Source organism: Acomys minous, assembly GCF_964271855.1.
Source record: "Acomys minous genome assembly, chromosome: 13".
Lineage (NCBI taxonomy): Eukaryota > Metazoa > Chordata > Mammalia > Rodentia > Muridae > Acomys > Acomys minous.
The window spans coordinates 2,654,042-2,675,394 of record NC_140495.1 but is presented as its reverse complement, the minus strand read 5'-3'; the positions used below and the strand labels follow the sequence as shown (position 1 = coordinate 2,675,394).

Here is a 21,353-nt window from a genome sequence, read left to right as displayed (position 1 = left end):
TCATTCCTCTAAGGCTCTCTTTCTTTGCCTTTGTTTCTTTAATCCTAATGTTGTGTGTATTGAAACATGCTAAGGGGGGAAAAGGTTTATAAAAATGGGTGTTGATTGCTGTGGTTATCCCAGGAAGGACAGTTTGGTTTCAGTGTGCACCATAGCTGTTTTACACTAGGACTTTAGGAGCTGGTAAGGTCCAAACACTGCTCTGATGATACTGTAAGTAAGTTTATTCTTAGGGACAACAGCAGTACCTTTCAGTTTCTAGAACTGGTGACTTAAATGACCCTTGCAGTAACTGTTTTAAGTAGATTCTCTAAGTGACAGGAGAAAATAGAACCTTATGAGCACTGAAGCTTTGTTGGGTCTGTTTTAGTAAGTGCATGTAAATGTGCACGTCTCTGCTCGGCTCTGGTCTTCTAAGTCTGACTTCCTGCATGCACATCACTGTCACGAGTGAGGAGTTGGTGGGCAAGGCCTCTGAGCATGTGTCTTCCCTGCCCTTGTGTCACCTGCTTGACCGTTGTGTGTACTGTCAGCATAGTGCCCCGGAGCCTGCTGTGCAGGGAGGCCAGGGGTTTGTGGGCCCGGGTCCAGCGAGTTCCTTTTTTGTGAAATATTTTCCAGGTTCTTACTGTGTATTCTATCCCAGTTAAGGTGCAAATTGATAGTTCTGATCCTGAATTGTAGGTACCGGTAGATTAAATGATTGACATTGATTTGGACCCTGGCCAGACTGGAAGCTGTCCTCAGGGGACATGGCTCTTTCCTCTAGTCATGGCGTGCTCGAGACGCAGTGCACCAAGGCCTGAGCTTGGTTACCGGCCAGTGTCTCAGTGGCTGAGCATGTGCTTAGCACACATGAGCGACCTGAGTTCAGTCTCACCATGAGACAGGTGATGTATCCCAGGCTTGGATGCCCTAAGATCACTCTTCATCCTCAGGTGGCCTGAGTGTGTGTTGCTGCAGCTAGCTAGATACCACGTTCGTTCCAGGGCCGCCTTGCAGGGCCTCACGGCATTGTCGCTAAGGTGGCAGCTGAACTGGACTTCATGTGTGCTAGAAAAACCTGTAGGCTTTTCTCAATGCTGATGTCTGAGAGTGAGGTCCAAGAAAAGGGGGGAGGGGTACATCTAGTCAGCAAACAACCTTTTACCTTTCTGGAAGCACCCTACGCCTTCTCATAAAGGGTTTCTGTCTAGCTTAAGACAGTGTCTGTTTTGGTGATGTTGGGGAAACATTTTTGTTTTAAAGCTGTTGTCACCATGACCCAGGTGCTTGGTTCGTAGTTGAGTGTCTGTGCTCACCAGGTGGTGGTAGGTTGTCTTCATGTCTTTCCCCTTTGTTTGTTACCTGTTTTTATTTTTAAAATTACACTGGCTTAATTTCTACTCAATTTTCTAAGAAATATTTGAGACTAGTGACTTTAAAACTCAAAACTTCATTTAAAGTTCTGAGACTTAAGTTGACATTAAAAATTTTAAGTTAAATACTATTTGTAGTCCTCTTACAGACCTGGATATTCTTAAAGTAAGTATAAACATTACAAACTCCTGCGCAGTGATGTTTTTGTCATTGTTGTAAAGATTAAATTGTGTTCTGTTTATGTGTCTTAGAATGGCTTTAAAATATACATTAAAATTCATAAGGGTTTTTCTTATACAAGGGACTGCTTTAATATGGCCTGATAGCTAGTAACCTTGTCTGTATCACGTTTTTCATCCTTACTACTTAAGGTTCTGGTGGTCTAATGCTCATCTAGCGATCCACTTTTACAAGTTTTGCATTACAATTCACATGTAAAGTTCTTTGAAAATGTTATGGGAAAACCAACTTGGGTTCAAAATACCTTAACCAAGTGTACCCCACAGATACCCTGACAGTGGGGCAAGCACAGAGCAGCTGGTGGGGTGTTTCCTGGGCCATGAAAATTGAAGATGTCAATCATACGCCCTCGTTTCCCATTTTCCTACAAGGACCATAAGCAGTTTGAAAGCCCCTTCCTGTCGCATTTACAGAATGTGAGCTGTAAACTTCACTTCAAGTGAAAGAAGAGGGGCAGGAGGTTCTGTAGACAGGACTCCCGAGGCGCCTCCATTTGCCTGCCTTAAAAAAGAATAGGTGGGCACATCTCTGAGTATCAGGACAGCCTGGTCTACAAAGAGAGTTCCAGGACAGCAAGGGCTGTTACACAGAGAAATCCTGTTTTTAAAAAGGATATGCAGTCTGGCTCAGTCTTAAGTAACAAAAGAGCCTAGTGGGTGTGTGGCCAGTGTCCATCACTTCTTCCCATGGGACAGTGCCTTCCTCCTTGTCTAATTCTGCTGGGAAGTTTTTGTTTTGTTTTAATGTTTGTTTTTGTTGACTTCTTATTTTAGACTAAATTTAACCTCAGTGTGTATGCTATATATTTCTTTCTATAACTCAAATGAAACCTATATCATATACTCGATTAGAATTGGTTTTATAGTTCATTGTAATCTTGTGTTTTTAGTAAGTGAAATGGCTGCTATTATTAGTATGTAGGTCTGTAAAGTTGGATGTATATTATGCTTAACATTTTTCTGTCTTTTTATCTTTACTTCTTCACTACGTGCTGTGTTTAAACCTCTGCTTTCTTCATCTGAATACGTCATTTTTGATACCATCTTTGTGTTGATGTTTATTGTACAGAACTACAAAGCCTGCTCCACACCTGGATGGGTAAGCATCAAGTGGTTAAACTCCTGGGGAGTTGTCTGGGTGGTGAACCTGAAAGACAGGTCAACAGGGTAGGCTCTCAAAGCTGAGCTCTCCCCACAGGGGCATTGGGCACAGTGGTTTGAGAGCCTGCCTTGGGTTACTGAAGGGCCTCTCACTCTTGCCCCGGGTGGGCTTCTCAGTGTAAAGTGTACTCTGTTAGCACCAGGTCCTTAAAGGTCCTTAACCCTGGAAAGGCTGGGAGCCATTGCAATAGCAGCAGACACCGTGTCCCCTTTGTCTCCAGATGAGCTGCTGCGGCTGCTTCCTAGTGTGAAGTGACCTCAGGCTGTCACTCCCTTCTGGTTGCTTCATGACGCTTTAGATCTGCTTCCAGTTTTGTGGGGATGTTTCTTTGTTTTGTTTTTTTAAACAGCAGTTGTCCTCAGTTACTGTTCATAATGTGATTATTTACCAGACTAATTTATGTCTTGAATTTATGAATTACGACAGGGTTCATGTTGTCTTTGGATTGGTTATTTCCGGTTTTGAAGTAATTGAACAGATTGAAAATCTGAAAACGGACGCTGCAAGCAGACCTTATGCAGATGTCCGAGTTATTGACTGTGGTGTGCTTGCTACAAAGTTGACAAAAGACGGTAAGAGAGTTTAGAGGGCGGAGAAATCTAGACAGAGGTGTAAAGCGTATGGCAGCTACCTTCTGAATTTAAGTGTAGACCTTGGAAGCATTGGTGTTCCTATGCCATGGTTTATCCTGTCCACCAGCAGATGGTGTCAGCTCCTCCTCCTCGCTACTGCCCGGCTGCTGTCTGATCCAAGCCCTCTTATGTCTCGGTTATTGCAGTGTACTCACAGCTGTCTACCTTATCTGTGTCTCCCTGGTGTTTTGTTGTTCGTTTGGTTGGTTGGTTTTGTTTAAATATTTATCTATTTATTTATTACATATGAGTGCTTTATCTGCAGAAGAGGGCGCCAGGTCCCATTACAGATGGTTGTGAGCCGCCATGTGGTTGCTGGGAGTTGAGTTCGGTACCTCTGGAAGAGCAGGCAGTGCTTTCAACCCCTGGGCCACTCTCCAGCCCCTCCCTGGCCTTTTTAGGACCACTTATCAACAGGAGTGTGCCCACTTATTTCCTTGCTTGCGTCCTTGTTTTACTTTGGTTTGCCTTAAGTAGCTACCAAAGTGATCCCCTTAAGCCACATTTCACATCCGCATCCCTCCTGCCCAGGCACCTGCAGTGGTACCCTGAGCACAGAGGCCTGTGGCTCCTCCCCACACTCACTGCCCTCAGCTACACTGACCTTTATTATGACACTAGGGGACTTTGTGCTTACCCTCGTGTTTAGAGCACTCTTTGTCAGAAATCTGTGCGCCCCTTTCTGCTGTGGCGTCATCGTAAGGTGGCTGTGTCTGTGTTCCCTTACACTGTTTGCTTCCTGTCTCAGCTTTCGTCACGTGTCACGCTTGTTTAGATCCAGGCTTCATGTTGGGTAAGGGCTTTGGTATTTTCCAAGTTTGCAGACAACTGTATTGTACTTAACTGGTTAAAAGTTTAGTTAGGTCTTAGTTTGGTTTGCTATGCATGAAGCAATTAACACAATAGTCAGCAGCCGCAGATTTCACTCTAGGTGACGTGCCCTGGACTCAAGTACTAATGTCTTTGTTAATATCTGTTCAAAGTTTCTGAGAAAAAAAGGAAGAAACCAACACATTCAGAAGACTCGGACTCTTCTTCCAATTCCTCTTCCTCTTCAGAATCATCCTCAGAAAGTGAAGCTGAACGAGAGAGAGTCAGAAGGAGGAGACGTAAGAGGAGGCCAAAGGTCAGACACACCAGGAAGAGACGGAAAGGGACGAGTGGCTCGGAGGAGCCAAGGAGGAAGCAGGCCGTGAGCCCTGAAGGGTAAGTGTGCCCGGCAGGGCCGCACAGACACTCTGTAAGCTCGGCACGTAGAGGGGGCGGGCGGGATTTACACTGATGTAACAATCTGAGAGCGGCTTGGGCATCAGTTTGGTGTGGTTTTCAGGTGAAAATAAATTCTAGACACGCTTTGTTGTTGTTGGGTTGTTGTTTTGTTGGTTGGTTTTGGGTTTTTAGTTTTACAGTTCTGTCTTGTGTATCCGAAGACGTGTGTAGTGCACTATGTGTGGTGATCAGAGACAATTTGGAGGCGCCGTTTCTCTCTTTCTCCCAGAGGGGTCTATTCACTGAACCGTCCTGCCAGCCCTAATGTCTGAAAGTTTTTCTCTTAATCCTCAGTATTTTTTACTTAATTTTTGAGAATTTCATACATGTCTACAAAGTAATCTGATCCTCCGCCTCCTAATCCCTCCTTCGAATTCTCTACCCACTCACTACATCGCCCTCCTCTTTGTTGTTGGTTTTTTCTTTCAATAACCTTCAGAGTCTACGTACTGTGTCCTGTCTATGCAGGGGTACAGGGCTACCCACTGCAGCACAGGCAGGTACCAGAGGCCACACCCTGGAGGAAACTGATTCTCCCTAAAGCAAAACTTGGGCCATTGAGCTCAGGGACTTCTCGCCAAGCCTCCAAACCTGAATTTGGTTCTAGGGACACACGTGGTGCAAAGGGAAGCCATCCCCACAGGGTGTTATCTCATAGCCACACTGTGGCACGCGCCACAGCAGCACACACAAATAAGTGAGCAAACAGAGAAAGGTTTTTTAAGAAGGAAAGCATTATACTTAGAATAATTGACAAGTTCTATTTCAAAATTTTAGTATTTGGTTTTTCTGTTTTTCATTTTTCTTTTTAAATTATTTCTTTGCTCTGGATTTTTTACCTCATTGATTTTTATATTATATATATATATATTATATAAAATCAACACTTAGGGTTTTGCTGTTGTTTTATGTGCCTTTATTTTATGAAATACTAGCATTGACATCTAAGTTGATGACTTGATTTATTTTAGTAATTCTGAAAGGAGTGATGTGAATGAAAAAAGATCAGGTGACTCAAATGCTAAAAGAGAAAAGCCTGTTGTCCGCCCAGAAGAGATTCCTCCAGTTCCCGAGAACCGATTTTTACTTAGAAGAGATATGCCTGCTATCAAAGTGGAGCCTGAGCCGTAAGTAGGCTGGTGTCGTGTGACTCTACCCACTCTGTGCGGGACCTGACAGAAGCATCTTGTTCATGCTTTCTCTGCAGAGGAGCAGCTCCCAGTGCAGTAGACAAGAAGCAGGGGGAGCAGGGTGCTGCCACTCGGCTGCCTTCCCCTGCCTCCTTTGATTGGCGCTGGCCCAGTACCTGGATAGTTAGTATGCCCAGCTCTGTCAGCAAGGATGCTTAGTTGTTACACTGTGGTTTTGTTTTGGTTTTTTTTCTCTGAAATGGATAAGTCTGTCAGCTCATTGCAACTTGATACTCGCTCACCATGACCCATGTTCAAGAGTACACACAAATTAATGAATGGTGTGCACCTCTTTTTCAGAATCCATGCTTGAGCACAAGAGCAGGTAAAGGAGATGGGGCAAGGCTGTCAGGAGGCTCTGTATTGCTGCTTGGTGTGCACTGTCACAGGCTAGCCTTGAACTTGCAATCCTTCTCCTTCATTCTGCAGAGTACTAGGGTTGCAGGTGTGTGGGCTGCCATGCCTGGCAGGGTGGGAAGTGCTTATTAGAAGTCTGGGAAGGTTATATTACTGATCTTGCTGCATTGGCTCTTGTTAAAGAGTTGAGTCTTTTCAGAATAGAGCTCTAAGTCCAACTAAGTGGTGAAATCTGTTTCAATTTTTTATTTTAAGATTTATTTATTTATTTATTGTTTATACAGTGTTCTGCCTGCTTGTGTGCCTTCAGACCAGAAGGCAGAACCAAATCTCATGATTTTTTTTTTTTAAGCCACCATGTGATTGCTGGGAATTGAACTCAAGACCTCTGGAAGAACAGCCAGTGCTCTTAACCTCTGAGCCACCTCTCCAGCCCCATCTGTTTCAAATTTAATAGGGCAAAGTAAATTACACAGTAGCTGGAGATACAATTTAGTATCATAAATATGATTGTAGTTAGTTTCCCTGCACTGTTTTTAGATTTAGTCTCAGAAAATACTATTTAATGTACTTTGTATATTAGAGTTAAATTCAGAAATATTAAAAGGACATGAGTAATCCCAGCACTGGGGAGGCAGGGGCAAGCGGATCTCTGTGAATTCTAGGCCAGCCTGGTGTACAAAGCAACTCCAGGACAGAGAAACAGAAAAACCCTGTCCCAAAAAAAAAGAAAGGAAGGAAGGAAAGAAAAGGATGTGAGCCAGGCATGGTAGCATATGCACGTAGCCCTAGCTCTGGAGAGATCCTTTGCCCACAGGATTGATGTCTGTCCTGAACATAACAGGGCCTAGACACATGAGAGACATATACAGAGGGAGAAGGAGAGAAGAGCGTGTGTGTGAGCAGAAGTGCTGTAGTGTCTGGTGTACGTCATAAGTTCCTGTGAGGAAGAGTTTAAAGAGCTGAGAAGCCGAGCTGAGCTGAGTCCCAGCCCTTCACAGTGTGTTTTTCTTTGCTTGTTAACTTGCTTCCTTTACTAATTTTTCATTTAGCCAGGCATGGTGGCGCACGCCTTTAATCCTACCACTCGGGAGGCAGAGGCAGGCGGATTGCTGTGAGTTTGAGGCCAGCCTGGTCTACAAAGCGAGTCCAGGACAGCCAAGGGTACACAGAAACCTGTCTCTGAAAAACAAAAAACAAATCTTTCATCAAAACAAAACAAAACAAAACACACCTCCTCCCCCCCCAAATACATAATTACGAATGGGATGAACGGAGTTCTCCTGGGGCAGAGTCGCTCCTATCTAGAGCTCAGGTTAGTGTTCTCAGCTGTTAGCTCACAGTCCACAGTGAGAGCTCGTACACCCACCTCGTCTTTGCAGGGTCATGTTTGTGGTACAGGAAATGCTAGTCACTGCTGTATCTGGAGATGTGTTGGTGCACCCCACAGCTGAGTGAGCCCAGAAATGTGTGGATAGATGTGACTCAGCACCTATAAAACTTGATATTGACCTTAGAGTTTTGTGCTATTCTCATGCCATGAAGTATAAAGCTTTATATTGTAAAGACTGTAGTTCTGCCTCTGAACGTTGGGAAGACATTCTTTAATGACCACTTACACATTTTTAATTGTCAGAACAATTTTTTCAGGAACATCCCAGATGTTGCACCTGTTGTAAATGATCAGAAGCCATCTGTGTCAAAGTCTGGACGGAAAATTAAAGGAAGAGGCACAATTGTACGTATATTAAAGCTTTCTTCTTTCAAATTATTTATCTAAATGCTAACTTCTTAACATTTTAATAATCAAAGGTTTAGTTTTAGATAGACTATTTCTCCTACTCAAGGAATTGTTTTAATTCCCCTAGTTTTGGGAAGGTACCGCTATTTAGTAGACACAGCTGTAGTTATATTTAATTATCCAGTGATGCAGTACAGGCAATAATGAGTGATGGAGGGCTGGAGAGATGGCTCAGAGATTAAGAGCACTGACTGTTCTGAGTTCAATTCCCAGCAACCACATGGTGGCTCAGAACTATCTATAATGAGACCTGAGGCCCTCTTCTGGTGTGCAGGCCTACATGCAAGCAGAACACTGTATAAATAATAAATAAATAAATAAATAAATAAATGAATGAATGAATGAATTGTTCCTCTTTTAAAAAATGAGTCAGTGGAAGCTCATGAATGTGTAAGGACTTCAGAGGGGACTTTTCAGGATTCCAGATGAGTGTCTTGCTGCTTCTGCATCTCCATGTTTTATATTTGAAATAACGTTATTACCCGACTCTGTCCCACAAGAGGCATTTTTAGAATCACTACTATCCTCTCTGTTTAAAGCGCTATCACACACCTCCAAGGTCAAGATCCCACTCTGAGTCGGAAGATGACGACAGCAGTGAGACTCCTCCTCACTGGAAGGAGGAGATGCAGAGGCTGAGAGCTTACAGGCCACCGAGCGGAGAGAAGTGGAGCAAAGGAGACAAGTAAGCACCTGCCGGGGTGTGAGCACAGCCGGGGCTCAGTGCTGCGGGCATAGTCACGATGGCCAGGTGGCAGGCCGCCAGGGCAGCACTGCTGCCACCGAGACCTGTGCTGAGCCTTTGAATGGACTCTTAGCTGAGAAGTGATTTGGTTTTAGGCATCACATGGTAATGTCTGACTTGACAGGCACCTTAGTCACAGGTAGGAGGATTGGCCACTAGGAGAGCCTGCACAGCATGAGAGTTAATTTCTGACTCTAACATGTTCTGAAGACAGAGGTGCCCTGCAGTGGAGTAGGAGTAGTCATTTCTTTCCAGAGGGCCTGGCTTCAGAGTAGCTTGTGGGAAAGTAGTTCTTCATGGGGGAATTCTGGTTTCTTTACAGGCATCTTAGAATGGTTTTGAATGCAAAAAGGAAGAGGCAAAGAGCCACTTTGTAGAATAGCACAGACATGGTGGTGCCGAGGGCTCTCATCTGCAAGCCTGGATTATAAATTCTTTGTCAGTTTTCATGTAGTTGTATTTGATTTCTGTTTTATTTTTTCAAAGATTTATTTATTTAGCCAAGTGTGGTGGCGTATGCCTGTAATCCCAGGACTCATTGAGGCAGAGACAGGGGGATCTCTGTCAGTTTGAGGCTAGACTGGTCTACAGTGTGAGTCCAGGACAGCCAAGGCTACACAAAAAAACCCTTGTATAGACAGTTCTGAGCCCACTATATGATTGCTGGAAAGTGAACTCAGGACCTCTGGAAGAGCAGACAGTACTCTTAACTGCTGAGCCATCTCTCCAGCCTGTGATGTCTGTCTTATTAGGAGCTTAGGAGAAAGTGTTAAGTCCACAATGAAGTGGAGAGTATACAGTTGTCATGCCAGCATTTAAATAGTTTTCCACTAAGACATGTCTGTGTTTGTGTGACTTACATAGTTAATAAGTCTCTGAAAGGAAAAGAAAAGAGAGCTGGGTGCTGTGATGCTTGCCTTTAGTCTCAGTATTTGGGGAGCAGAGGCAGGGTCATGCATCTTTGTGAGTTCAAGGCCAGCCTGGTCTACATGGTACAATCCAGGCCAGTTGGGGCTGTATAATGAGACATCTCAAAAATAATCAAATTTTAAAAAGAAAAACAGCTTTTTTAGCCAGGCCTGATGGCTCTGTAATCCCAGTACTTGGGAGGTTAAGGCCAGCTGGACAACATAGTGAGTTTCAGGCCATACTAGGCCACATAATAGCACCTTGTCTCCAAAGAAGGAAAGGGATTAGGGAGCTCGTTGGTAAAGGGCTTGCCCTGTAAGTGTGAGGACACCAAATTATGTGTGCAAAGCTAGGTGTGTCAGTAAGCACTTTATACGCAGTGCTGGTGTAGCAGTGAACACTTTATACCCAGTGCCGGTGTAAATAAGCACTTTATACCCCAGTGCTGCGGAGGAGAGGCAGGAGGAGCCTTGGGGGCTGGGCCATAGGGGCTGGGCCAGCACTATTGCTGGCCCCTAGGAAGATGAGAAACACTCTGAAAGAAATTAGTGTTCCTAGGAATGACACCTGAGGTGCTCTTCACATGAATTTAAAAAAAAAATGAGAAAAAACTCTTAAAAATGACATTGAATCAAGGCTTGGGTGTCTAGCTCTGTAGTGGAGTGCTTGCTTAGCGTGCATGAGATCCTGAGTATGGTGACCAGCACTACAGAGACAAGTGAGATTGCTTGGTGTCAGCAGATTATTTCAGGAGCTGTGTGTCTCCACAGAACTCAGGGTTGGTTAGTGTGGTTGTCACAACTTTTCACTTAAAAACAAGGATCTTTTGTGAGTCTGTGAATAGTTGTCATTACTCTGGTTCATGTAAATGTATTGGTGGAGTTGGGGCCTCTGTTAGTAAGAAATGTGTTGTAAGACACAGAAAGTGTTCACAAATAACTGCATGCACGTTATGCCCCTGCCTTATAGGCTAAGTGACCCTTGTTCAAGCCGATGGGATGAAAGAAGCTTGTCCCAGAGGTCTAGATCGTGGTCTTACAATGGATGTTATTCAGATCTTAGTACAGCAAGACACTCTGACGGTCACCACAAGAAACGCAGAAAGGAAAAGAAGTTTAAGCATAAAAAAAAATCTAAAAAGCAGAAACATTGCAGAAGACACAGACAGACGAAGAAGAGAAGAGTGGTTATGCCCCCTGCCTGGGAGCCCTCCAGGTCTCCCTCCCGCCGAGTGAAGTCCTCTTGTGATAGAGAAAGGAGATGCCGTGCTTCCTCCTCGTCCTCTCATCGCTCATCAAAGCAGGACTGGTCTAGGTCAGACAAGGATGAGCGGAGTGCCTCAACCCGCTCAAGCAGGGGCACCTACAGGTCCAAGTCCCCCTCACGGTCAGACTCTAGAGGGAGCTCGCGATCGAGGGCCGTGTCAAAGTGTTCATCGAGGTCTCACAACCGATCAAAGTCCAGATCTAGTTCCAGGTCAGGGCACCGAAGAACAGCATCAAAATCACCCAAAAAACCCACTCCGCTGAGTGAAAATAAGCCAGTTAAGACAGAACCTTTAAGACCATCGATGCCACAGAATGGAAATGTGCTGGTACAGCCAGTGGCAGCAGAACATATTCCTGTGATACCACTGAGTGACAGCCCGCCCCCTTCTAGGTGGAAGCCTGGACAGAAGCCCTGGAAGCCCTCTTACGAGCGGATTCAGGAGATGAAGGCCAAAACAACCCACTTGCTGCCCGTCCAAAGCACATACAGCTTAGCAAATACTAAAGAGACCGCAAGTGCATCATCCTATCACAAAAGAGAAAACAACTCAGAAAGTGATGGGAGCGCTTATTCAAAGTACAGTGACAGAAGCTCCGGGAGCTCAGGAAGGTCAGTGAGCAGGTCCTGTAGGAGCAGGTCGTCCTGCAGGTCCTACACGAGGTCGCGCTCGCTGTCCAGGTCTCCATCCTCTAGGTCTCGCTCACAAAATAGGTACAGTGATGGTTCCCAGCGCACTAGGTCATCTTCATACACTTCTGTTAGCAGCAATGATGGACGACGACGGCGACGAGCCAAGAGGACACTCAGATCCCGTGGGAAAGAAAGTGTCACTTCAAATAAAAGGCACCACAGCAGCTCTGAAAAGACACTTGGCAGCAGATATGTCAGAGGCCGAGAGAAGTCCTCATGTCACAGGAAGTACAGTGAAAGCAGGTTGTCTTTAGAGGACTCTTCAGACAGCGAACCGTCACGCATTCAAGGAGTGCACTCAGTCCCAGAGAAGGAAGTCGTGAATGATAAGCCGGGGAAGGGCAGAGGAGAAGGACACGCCAGGCCTGAATGGGAGTGTCCTCATTCTACAAAGAGAGCTCTGACAGAGCGCCTTTCTGCTCACTCTAGAGACGACAGTAAGCCCAAAGGGAAGAGCTGTGCTGGGAGTAAATGGGACTCTGAATCAAACTCAGAGCAAGATGTGACTAAGAACAGGAAGAGTGATCCCCGGACGTGCTCTGATAAGGAGGAGGGGGAAGCCTCCTCAGACACCGCGTCAGAGGTTGGTCAGGGTCACAGCAAAGCCAAACCCCCAGTCAGACCTTCAGCAGACACTTCTCTGCCTGACAGTGATGGGGCCCGGAGGTCCAGGAGACCACGGTCTTCAGCTTCTGAGTCAGAGGGTTCCTGCTCCAACTTGGGGAACGATAGAGTGGAGCCCCAGAAGCAAAGACACCCAAAGGGTAGTCTTAAAGGGTATCACACAAAAAAGGTGAGAGAGAAACTGAAAGCCAAAAAGGACAAAAACCGTAAGGCCCCAAAACGGAAGCCGGCGTTCCACTGGCAGCCTCCACTGGAGTTCGGTGACGACGACGACGAGGAAATGAGTGGAAAGCAAGTTGCCCAGGAGCCAAAAGAGACCAAGCATGCTTCTGACAAGTGTGAAGCTGCAAAAGACAGTATTCCAAAGCCAGAGCAAGCCTGTGAGGAAAGCAGCTGTGCAAGCAAACCCAAAAGGGGTTCTTCAGAGCAGGGCCCACTTGCAGAGGGTGAGCATGACCCCAGCTCTTGCCCTGCACCGCCGAAAGTGCAGGAGAATGCCACCAGCTACCCCTGTAGCACCCAGCACATTGAAGAGCATGCCCCAGGCGGAGGGGAGGACGTGCTTCAGACAGATGACAACATGGAGATTTGTACCCCTGATAGGAGTTCTCCTGCCAAGGGAGAGGGGGCATACCCTTTAGCAAACCACAGAACGGACAGCCCAGAGGTGAGCAGTGTTCCAGAGCAGGGTGAGCACATGGCACAGCCCAGAGCAGGAGGGAAGCAAGAAAGCAGTAAGCCTGAAAGCAAAACCTTGGGCGAAGGTGGAAAACAGGACAGCTCTGTCAGCTTAGCAAGCCCTGTAGAAATTGCTGGAAAGACGGAGGGGGCTGAGAAGAACCAGATGAACCTCACAGATAAGTGGAAGCCACTGCAAGGTGTAGGGAATCTGGCAGTGCCTGCTGCAACCACATCCAGTGCTCTGGATGTGAAGGCATTGGCTAATGTGCCTGAAGTCAAACCACAAGGCTTGAGAATAGAAATTAAAAGCAAAAATAAAGTTCGGCCTGGGTCTCTCTTTGATGAAGTAAGAAAGACAGCACGCCTAAACCGGAGGCCACGGAATCAAGAGAGTTCCAGTGATGAGCAGACTCCTAGTCAAGATGGTGATAGCCAGTCCAGAAGTCCACACAGATCGAGAAGTAAATCTGAAACCAAATCTCGACACAGAACAAGGTCTGTCTCCTATAGTCACTCAAGAAGTCGATCTAGAAGTTCCACATCATCTTACCGGTAAGAAATACTCCTTTTCCTCTTCTTCCCCCAAGGAGTATCTGTTGTCATTTAGCTCAGGAGAACACCAGCGTTAGAAGCGTGGTCACTGTCCTCAAGTCTGTGACAAGGGAGTAAAAAGTGTTAGTCCATATGACCAAAGCTCCCAGTAGAGGACGTAGATAGGAAGTGGGCCTGCCAGGGTGTCAGGACAGGTGATGTGGGCTCAGCTGTAAAGACCGTCACTATCTCTAGTTTCATCACCTGTACAATGAACGGTCTTGCCGTGGCTGGTGGTGAGTTCTCCACATTCACAGGTGTGATGTAGCTGGCTGTCTTGCCCAGGTTGCCATGCCTTTGCAAAGAATCCGTTGAGCAGACCCTGCAGGGCTTCAGGTGGCTGATGTACTACCCTTTTATACATGGAGGTGGTCCAGGCCGTAGAGGCAGAGTTGCTGTCCAAGGCACACATCTAAGTCAGGCTTTGTGACCATGTTCAGGTTGTTGTTGAGGACCCACCCAGCATTTGTCCTCAGGATCGACTGAAGAGTACAGAGAATGAGCTCAGTGAAAGCTAAGAGAAGGGGTCACAAGGGGAAGCAGGAAGCCAATAAGTGGGTGTGTTCGTGGGCATGTAAATGCACCTAGTGCAGTCTTACGAGCAACCCTTGGTGGCTTCTGGATCTCTTCCTTTGCTGTACATGACCGTGTCCACCCAGCCTAGTTTGTAAGCGACCTCCCCCTGCTTGTGTCCCCTCCTGCCCTACTGCCCATCCCAACAGTGGGGGTGCACACGTTGTTTGCTTTCTCACCCATCCCGTGCAGCTCAAGAAGCTACTCGAGAAGTCGGAGCAGAGGCTGGTATAGCAGAGGCCGCAGCCGCAGCCGCAGCCGGAGCAGTTCCTACGGAAGTTTCCATAGCCACAGGTGAGCTCGTGGTCTCTCACCCTGCTGTGTGGGGACCGCTTCTGGGACAGAGCAGGACAGCTGTTGATGTGTCCTTGCCCAGTACCACACTGGACTGTTGTCACCCCACTTTTTGGGATTCTGGAACTCTTCTGCTGTCCTTGCTGGGATCGTGTCCGCGTGAGGCAAGGAACCAGCACCGAGAGGCCATGCCCTGTGCCTCCTCTACGCAGGGATGCTACTGAGGGGCCACAAGCACAGCCACCTCTGGACTTGGGGGTTAAGACAGGTTCTGGCGAGGACACCAAGAGTGAAGTGTGTGCTCCAGGGACGGGGCTCTCCCTTTGGCCGTGAGGTATTTCCTGTGTGCCCCCTCGCGTAAGTGGCCTTTCCCTTTCCTTCCAGCTGAGAGTCTCCCCAGAGAACTACATAAAGTATAACCTTCTTACAGAATACAAAAGTTTTACAAAGAAAACCCAGTACACTTGGGATAAAAACAGTACTTATAGGATTTCACTGTATTTTCACTTTGATGGACAAAATGTCTAGATTGTCACTGTGGCCTGTGCCCACAAGCACAAGGTGATGGTCCCTCTGTGATTCACACTAGGACATCCAGCAGGAGCAGGTCCAGGAGCACTTCCTATGACCCCCGTAGCCGCTCCAGGTAAGTGGGAGTGGGAGGCCCCAGGTTGCTGGGTAGGGGATTGTCTTGGACTTGGAATTGATCCCAGACCCTTAGGCACAGTACACAGTGCATCTCCTGCCACTAAACTTACCTCCTCGGCCTTTTATGTTGCATTTTAAAATTAGCTTTAATGTCTTTGTTTATCTTCTGAAATCACACTCTTTAAAAAAAAAAAGAGATCTTTCTGACAATTTTTATTCTGTTGGCCTGTTGTGCTGCAGTGTCAGAAATGACAGTGTCAAATTGTAATGGTAGGTGCTTGTGACTATAATTGCCTAATAAGAAAAATCCAGATTCAGTCAAACCAGCTCAGGGTTAATTTTGTGATATTTTTCAATGCAGAAAATAAATTAACATTTTTCTCTTTAACGTGGTAAGTCCATTTGGGGGCAATTGCTGGATATTTCTAGAACTTCTTATGCAACTGTCCTCACACCTCAGTAGGTGCCCATGTGAGCTAGCACTCTCAGACAGCCCTCCAGAGGGTACTTTGTGTACTTAGTGTATGCCATTGCTGTTTAAGCAGATCCTACACGTACGATAGCTACTACAGCCGCAGCCGTAGCCGCAGCCAGAGGAGTGACAGTTACCATCGGGGTAGAAGTTACAAGAGGCGGTCCAGGTGGGTCCTGCTGTGGAGCACTGTGAGTAGAGCACTGTGAGTGGCTGGACACTGGTGCAAATGGCCTTCAGCGGAGCACAGACAGCGGACAGCTGTTAAGTGTTGTTTATGTTGTTGTTTTATAGTTGGAGCTAGAGTGAGTGTTCAGGTACTCACACAGCTTTGAGTAAACGTTTTTGTGGAGGGCATCAGAGGACCAGACCGAGGCTCACTTTTGGGGGTCAGGCTGGTTTACTACAGTAGCCAGGTGGTTGTTTTATTAAACCAGTTATAGTTATTTTGTTCCACTAGCAGGGTTAGGACTTGTATCTTATAATGACCTTATTAATGACTGTTGCATTGTCCCTTGCTGGTGGTTGCTGTCATTCTCATCCGTTGCAACCTCAGAAACCCTTCTACAGTCAGTGCACGTGGACACTCCTGTGTTGGAACTGTTTCGGGCTGCCAGCTGTCTCCCACAGGTCTAGGTGCCGTCACACTCACTGTACATGAACCACTTGCCAGCTCCAGCTCCAGCTCCAGTTCTTCCTGACTTCCATTCTCTAACGTTCTAGAACTTTTCCTTCTGCCCCGAATCCCAAGTGCCATCTTTATCACTTCTCTCTGTGTCTTGAGTCCCCCGTGTCCCCCAGCACCCACTCTCAGTAGGGCCCACTGCAGCCCATTGCCCTGGGAGCCCCGTCCCTCAGTCACACTGCCAGCTCGGAAGTGCATCGCTTCCTGGAGAGCCCATGTACCCCTGGGGTTCTCAGTGCATTGACCTGCCTGTCCACTGCCTTGAGCCCTCCTTGTACTTGCACTCATTGGTAGTGGGGTGATGCTGACCGTGGACGTGTGGAGTGGCTCTCAGAAAGTGGTTTTAAATGAGCTGAGTGACGACCATAACCACGCCCCCTGGCTAGGCCCCTGATGGTTTTGTTCGCATGCAGACACACACCCACTCCTTTATGAGATGCTGTACTTGAAGCCCTTCCAGCTTTAGTATAACGCAGTGCTCCCAGGGGCAGAGTAGAAAAGTAGTTTGTTTGTTTGTATGAGTGGATTTCAAGTAAATTTTGCAGTGTTGTGAGGTTTCTTTATTGTTATCTTATTATTGATTTTTACTACCATTTACCATTTAAAACATTATTGAGCCTTGGTGCAGTGTCGTATGCCTACAATCCCAGAACTCAGGGACGCAGAGGCAGGCGGACCACTGTGAGTTCAAGGCCAGCCTGGTCTACAGAGTGAGTCCAGGTCAGCCAGAGCTACACAGAGAGACCCTGTCTCAAAAAACCAAAGATCCTCTGTTTTTTAAAAAAAAAAAAAAAAAAAAAAAAAGTTTAAAACATCCTTGAAAAGCCCATAGCGTTGCCCTGTGGTTAGAACCCAATACATGGGAGTTGAAGGCTTTTTGTTGTGTCATTTTGTTATGCAGGAGCGGAAGATCCTATCGCTCAGACAGTGAAAGTGACAGAAGTTACTCTCATCACCGGAGCCCCAGTGAGAGCAGCAGATACAGCTGAGGTGCCTGAACTGTAAATACCTGTTAACTTAAAGCTGAAGAAACTGATGGCGTCTGTCGTGTTTCAGTATTCGAGCTCAATCCAGTGGTGGGTATTACAGGCCACTCACATGTGTGCAGAAGAATGCACGGTGCAGCTGTCCCCACAAATGTTTTTTGCCCTATTTTACAGTAGACACCTATGGAATTTTCATTTTCTTGAATCGAGAAATGGTAAATTTGATGTCAAGGTAATTTGCAGTGTTATTTTAGATAGGGTTTTCTGTAGCTCACATAGTCCATAGAGCTCAGGTTTCTTTGGTCAGTGTTTGAGGTTTGAGTAGCCATGCTGCCAAACAGGGCTGTGGAGAGCTGTCACAGCCACACGACCCCATGACCCCGTGCCCTCTGTCGTCCTGGTGTGTGCTGTCAGATGAGGCTGTCCACGTCCACACTGACTGTGGCCAGCTGTGCAGGACGGGGACAGCTACCTGTCAGGGCTCTGCCTTTTCACAGAGACTGCCAGCAGCTCAGGTGATGGCTGTGCTGCCACTCCAGCTCCCGCCTTGGTGCTTGGTGCCTTTGGTTCCTCTTAACACCTTACATCAAATACATGTCCTGATGGTCAGGAAATGAATCATAATTTTTTTTTTAATTCACTGGCACCAAAAGTTATTTTTTCTAAGCTGGGTTCAATGTGGGTAGAGGCTTCTTCCAAACATAGACGTGTGGTGGAGGTCCTGGACCCAAGCCTGCAAGGCTGGCCATCTTGTTGTGCACATGTGTGCTAGAAGAGCCAACTGAAGAGTGGGCTTCAGAAGCAAGGCCACATTCTTTAACTGCAGCAGCCGCCGCCTCGCCGCCTGTGTGGAGACTCCCACCGGCGGGAAACCCTGCCTGACCAGAGCAAACCCCAGGACAAGAGTTGTGGGCAGATGGGTCCCAGGCTGCTGCATAGATAAATGTTTTTGTGGCTTCGCATGGTTCCTCCAAGAGGAATTTAACCTATAAAAACTAGTGTGGGTTTGTTTGTTTTGTTTTACTCTTCAGTTTGCATTCTATCCCCAAGTGTACTTAATCACCTTAGTGCCGGTTTGATCAGGTCACAGAATTCCTATTGGGTACATGGTGCAGAAGTCTATACCACACAACCCCGGGCCTGCTGATGTATGTGGGAAGAGGAAAGGCTGGAGGAGCTGAAGCCCTGGCCGGGTGGAGGAGGTCCTAGATGTATACAGATAGTCTTCCAGGGCCGTGTGGCTCCGTGTATATAGCATGTAAGTTGCTCTGGGTTCAGTGACCAGCACCCTAAAAATAAATAACGCTGCCGCTCTACGAGGTACGTAAACAGCATCTTGGTAGCCAGCCAGCCAGCGTTGTTCAACATGTCAGCAAGTATATGTTGATGAGAGCAGGGTGGCATCAGAAGTCAGGGTTCAGTGGGTTGAAGGTTAAACATGGTTTATAGTGGGGTTTTTTTTTACGTTGCCTACAAAGAAGGATGTTTGAATCTACTAGACCTGGGAAGAATGCATTCAGAGCCCAAACAAACTGCCAAATGGAATTAGTAAGAAAAGGTCACTATTGGGTAATGTGCTGTTTTGTTGCTGTTTAACAAAGTATCCCAGATTTCACAGCCTACAACAGGGCCGTGCATCAGTGTCTCAAAGCTATGGCTCAGAGCTGGAAGGGCACATTCCTCATGAAGACTCTGGGAAGGAGTGACTTTGTTGTAGACTCTCAGCTGGAGCCTCTCTAGGCTCCTCAGAGGCTGCCCATATCCCCTGTTGGAGGCCTTGCCATCTTCAACCAACAGGGACCCTTTGGAGTCTTTGTCTTTTAAAAACAAAAACAAAAACAAAAAACAAAAAAGCCTGCCTTCCTCCTGATCACACATCCATGTGACCAGATAAAACCCCAGAGAGACTTGTGATCACTCAAGTCCAGTGGCCTGAGGGTTATGGACATTGGCAGGTCCTGGGGGTTGACATGGAGGGAGAGAGGGCATGCCGCCTACCTGTGCAGGCAGGCTCTCATCTTCAGTGTCAGCGTGCTGTTTGTACTCAAGTGAACTACAGAAATGGCTTCTCTTCCTAACCAGAATCATTCTGTATCTTAAAGTTATTTTTTTAATAAAATTGAATTATGTTGTGTAATGCACTTAATAGAAAATGCTTTGCTGAGCGGTTTTGTAACATCCTGTTTACTGCAAATGGCATAGTTGATATTGTTCAAAAATGTAGAAAATACTTTTGTATATACCAGCAGTGTCTAGTTTGTATATACGTCAATTAAACCTACCTACAACTTGAAAAGGGTCTTATAGAGATGAAAATATATGCGGTTTGAGTCTGCCTGCTTGGCCTTTCTTTGCTTAGACTCCAGTCAGTGTGATGGCAGCAGCCAGGGAGAGCCTGGCAGAAGCAGCACCCATTCCCGTCGGCCAAGTCACCTGGCTGCAGTGCCCGCAGCCCTCAGCTCCTGAAACGAGACCACAGTGGCATGTGGAGCATGGGTGAGGATCTGACCCCTGGAGCTGGCTGCCTTTTCTTTAATTTTGTTGTTGTTTTGTTTTTCGAGACAGGGTTGGCTGTCCTGGACTTGCTTTATAGACCAGGCTGGCCTTGAACTCACAGCAGTCCGCCTGCCTCTGCCTCCTGAGTGGTGGGATAAAAGGTGTGCATCACCACGCCTGCCCTGCTGCCTTTTCTAAATAGTGTTTTTCCAAGTTGGGAAATTGAAAATTGTCAGATGTGAGTGATTTCCTTTAAAATTTAAAAAACATGCCAAGTGTGGTAGTACACACCTTTAATGCCCACACTTAGAGGCAGGTAACTTGTAGTTGAAGGCCATCCAGGGCTCAACAGTAAGACTAGTGATTGACAGACAGACAGACAGACAGACAGGAAGGAAATTAGCTGGGTTTGGCCTCACAAGCCTATAATCCCAGCATTTGGGAGGATCCAGGGAAGGCCAATCTGGGCTACATGAGACCCTGTTTCCACACCCTCAAAAGAGAAGGGAGGATAACCGGGAAGTCCCTTGTTTTTTGTTTGTTTGTTTGTTGTTTGGGTTTTTTGTTGTTGTTGTTTTTTGTTTGTTTTGTTTTGTTTTTGGAGAGAGGGTTTCTCCATGTAGCCTTGGCTGTCCTGGACTTGCTTTGTATTCACAGCGATCTGCCTCCCGAGTGGTGAGATTAAGGTGAGCACCACAACACCCGGCTCCTTGTGGTCTTTTTACACACAAGAGTTTGGAGACTTTTTTTTTTTTTTTTTTTTTTTTACAGTTCACAGAACTTTGTGTCTGGTAAGAGCCCCCTTGCTAAGATGAAGCACTTGGGCATGGTGTGACTTCCCAAAATCTACATGGCAGCTCATGGTCACCTGTCCAACTCCAGGGGACTCAATTCCTGGCCTCTTCATGCAAGTAGTGCAGACATAAAAGTTGGGATAGGCAGGTCACCACGGTTTAGGTGAGAGAAGTTACTGGAACCTGGAGGTGTGAAGGGGGCTTGGCACCCTGGGATCAACACAACACAGGCTGCATTCTTCTGAGGCCTGGGCCTCTTTTGCCGTAGCTGCTTCCTCGCTGTGGCTTGGAATAGCCCAGGTGGTGTCTTCCTCAACAACACACCCCATACAAGCAGGAAGACCCAGCTCCATAGCCCAAGGCAGAGCAACTTGGAGACACCAAGGCAGAAAGTGGATACTGACAGGGTCAGAACTGTGTGTGATGAATCCTGTCTGACCCTTGATCGCTGCTGCCCACATGCCGATTCTGAGAACTGTCGTCTCCCAGCCGATAATCCCAAAGGATGCCTGTGACCTGGTGAGCAGGTATAAATAATGGGTCCAACCTTTCTGCACTAGTCTAGGGAGAAGTCGGCCTCCCTGAAGGCTGTGTCCAGGAAGCACTTAGGGCCACAGGACAGACGTCTAGGCTGTCCCTCAGGACCCTGAGCACCTGTGAGGTACAGCCCTTGACACAACTGCTGCCACTCCTGCTGGTAACTTCACTGAGGAACTGTGGGTGGGCAGGCTTCTGCAAGAAATGGAGCCTCCCAAGGTTGTGGAGGACTAGGGTCTCTGGAAGCCGCGTAGAAGCTCCAGGGAGCTCTGCTGCTAAGGCCCTGGAGTCGGTGTGGGACAGGGAACTGCTGGTTTGCATTAGGCTCCCACCCTTGTGCAGCTGTAGCC

The 21,353-nt window shown here is 46.9% G+C and overlaps 1 protein-coding gene across 4 annotated transcripts in view; it reads left to right on the top strand.

The window, feature by feature from the left end:
- NKTR (natural killer cell triggering receptor) overlaps nt 1–19,494 on the top strand; it is a 38,903-nt gene extending 19,409 nt beyond the window's left edge. For 3 of the 4 annotated variants that reach the window (XM_084754465.1, XM_084754467.1, XM_084754468.1), the window contains 11 exons: nt 2,668–2,697; nt 3,187–3,332; nt 4,376–4,598; nt 5,633–5,788; nt 7,859–7,946; nt 8,549–8,694; nt 10,633–13,479; nt 14,284–14,385; nt 14,975–15,031; nt 15,576–15,674; nt 17,092–19,494. In XM_084754465.1, coding sequence (XP_084610591.1) covers nt 2,668–2,697; nt 3,187–3,332; nt 4,376–4,598; nt 5,633–5,788; nt 7,859–7,946; nt 8,549–8,694; nt 10,633–13,479; nt 14,284–14,385; nt 14,975–15,031; nt 15,576–15,674; nt 17,092–17,179 — 3,982 coding nt within the window. In that variant the 3' untranslated portion in view covers nt 17,180–19,494. The remainder of the gene's footprint in view (nt 1–2,667; nt 2,698–3,186; nt 3,333–4,375; nt 4,599–5,632; nt 5,789–7,858; nt 7,947–8,548; nt 8,695–10,632; nt 13,480–14,283; nt 14,386–14,974; nt 15,032–15,575; nt 15,675–17,091) is intronic. The other variant, XM_084754466.1, reaches the window with a different exon arrangement.
- The last annotated feature ends 1,859 nt before the right edge of the window (nt 19,495–21,353 follow it).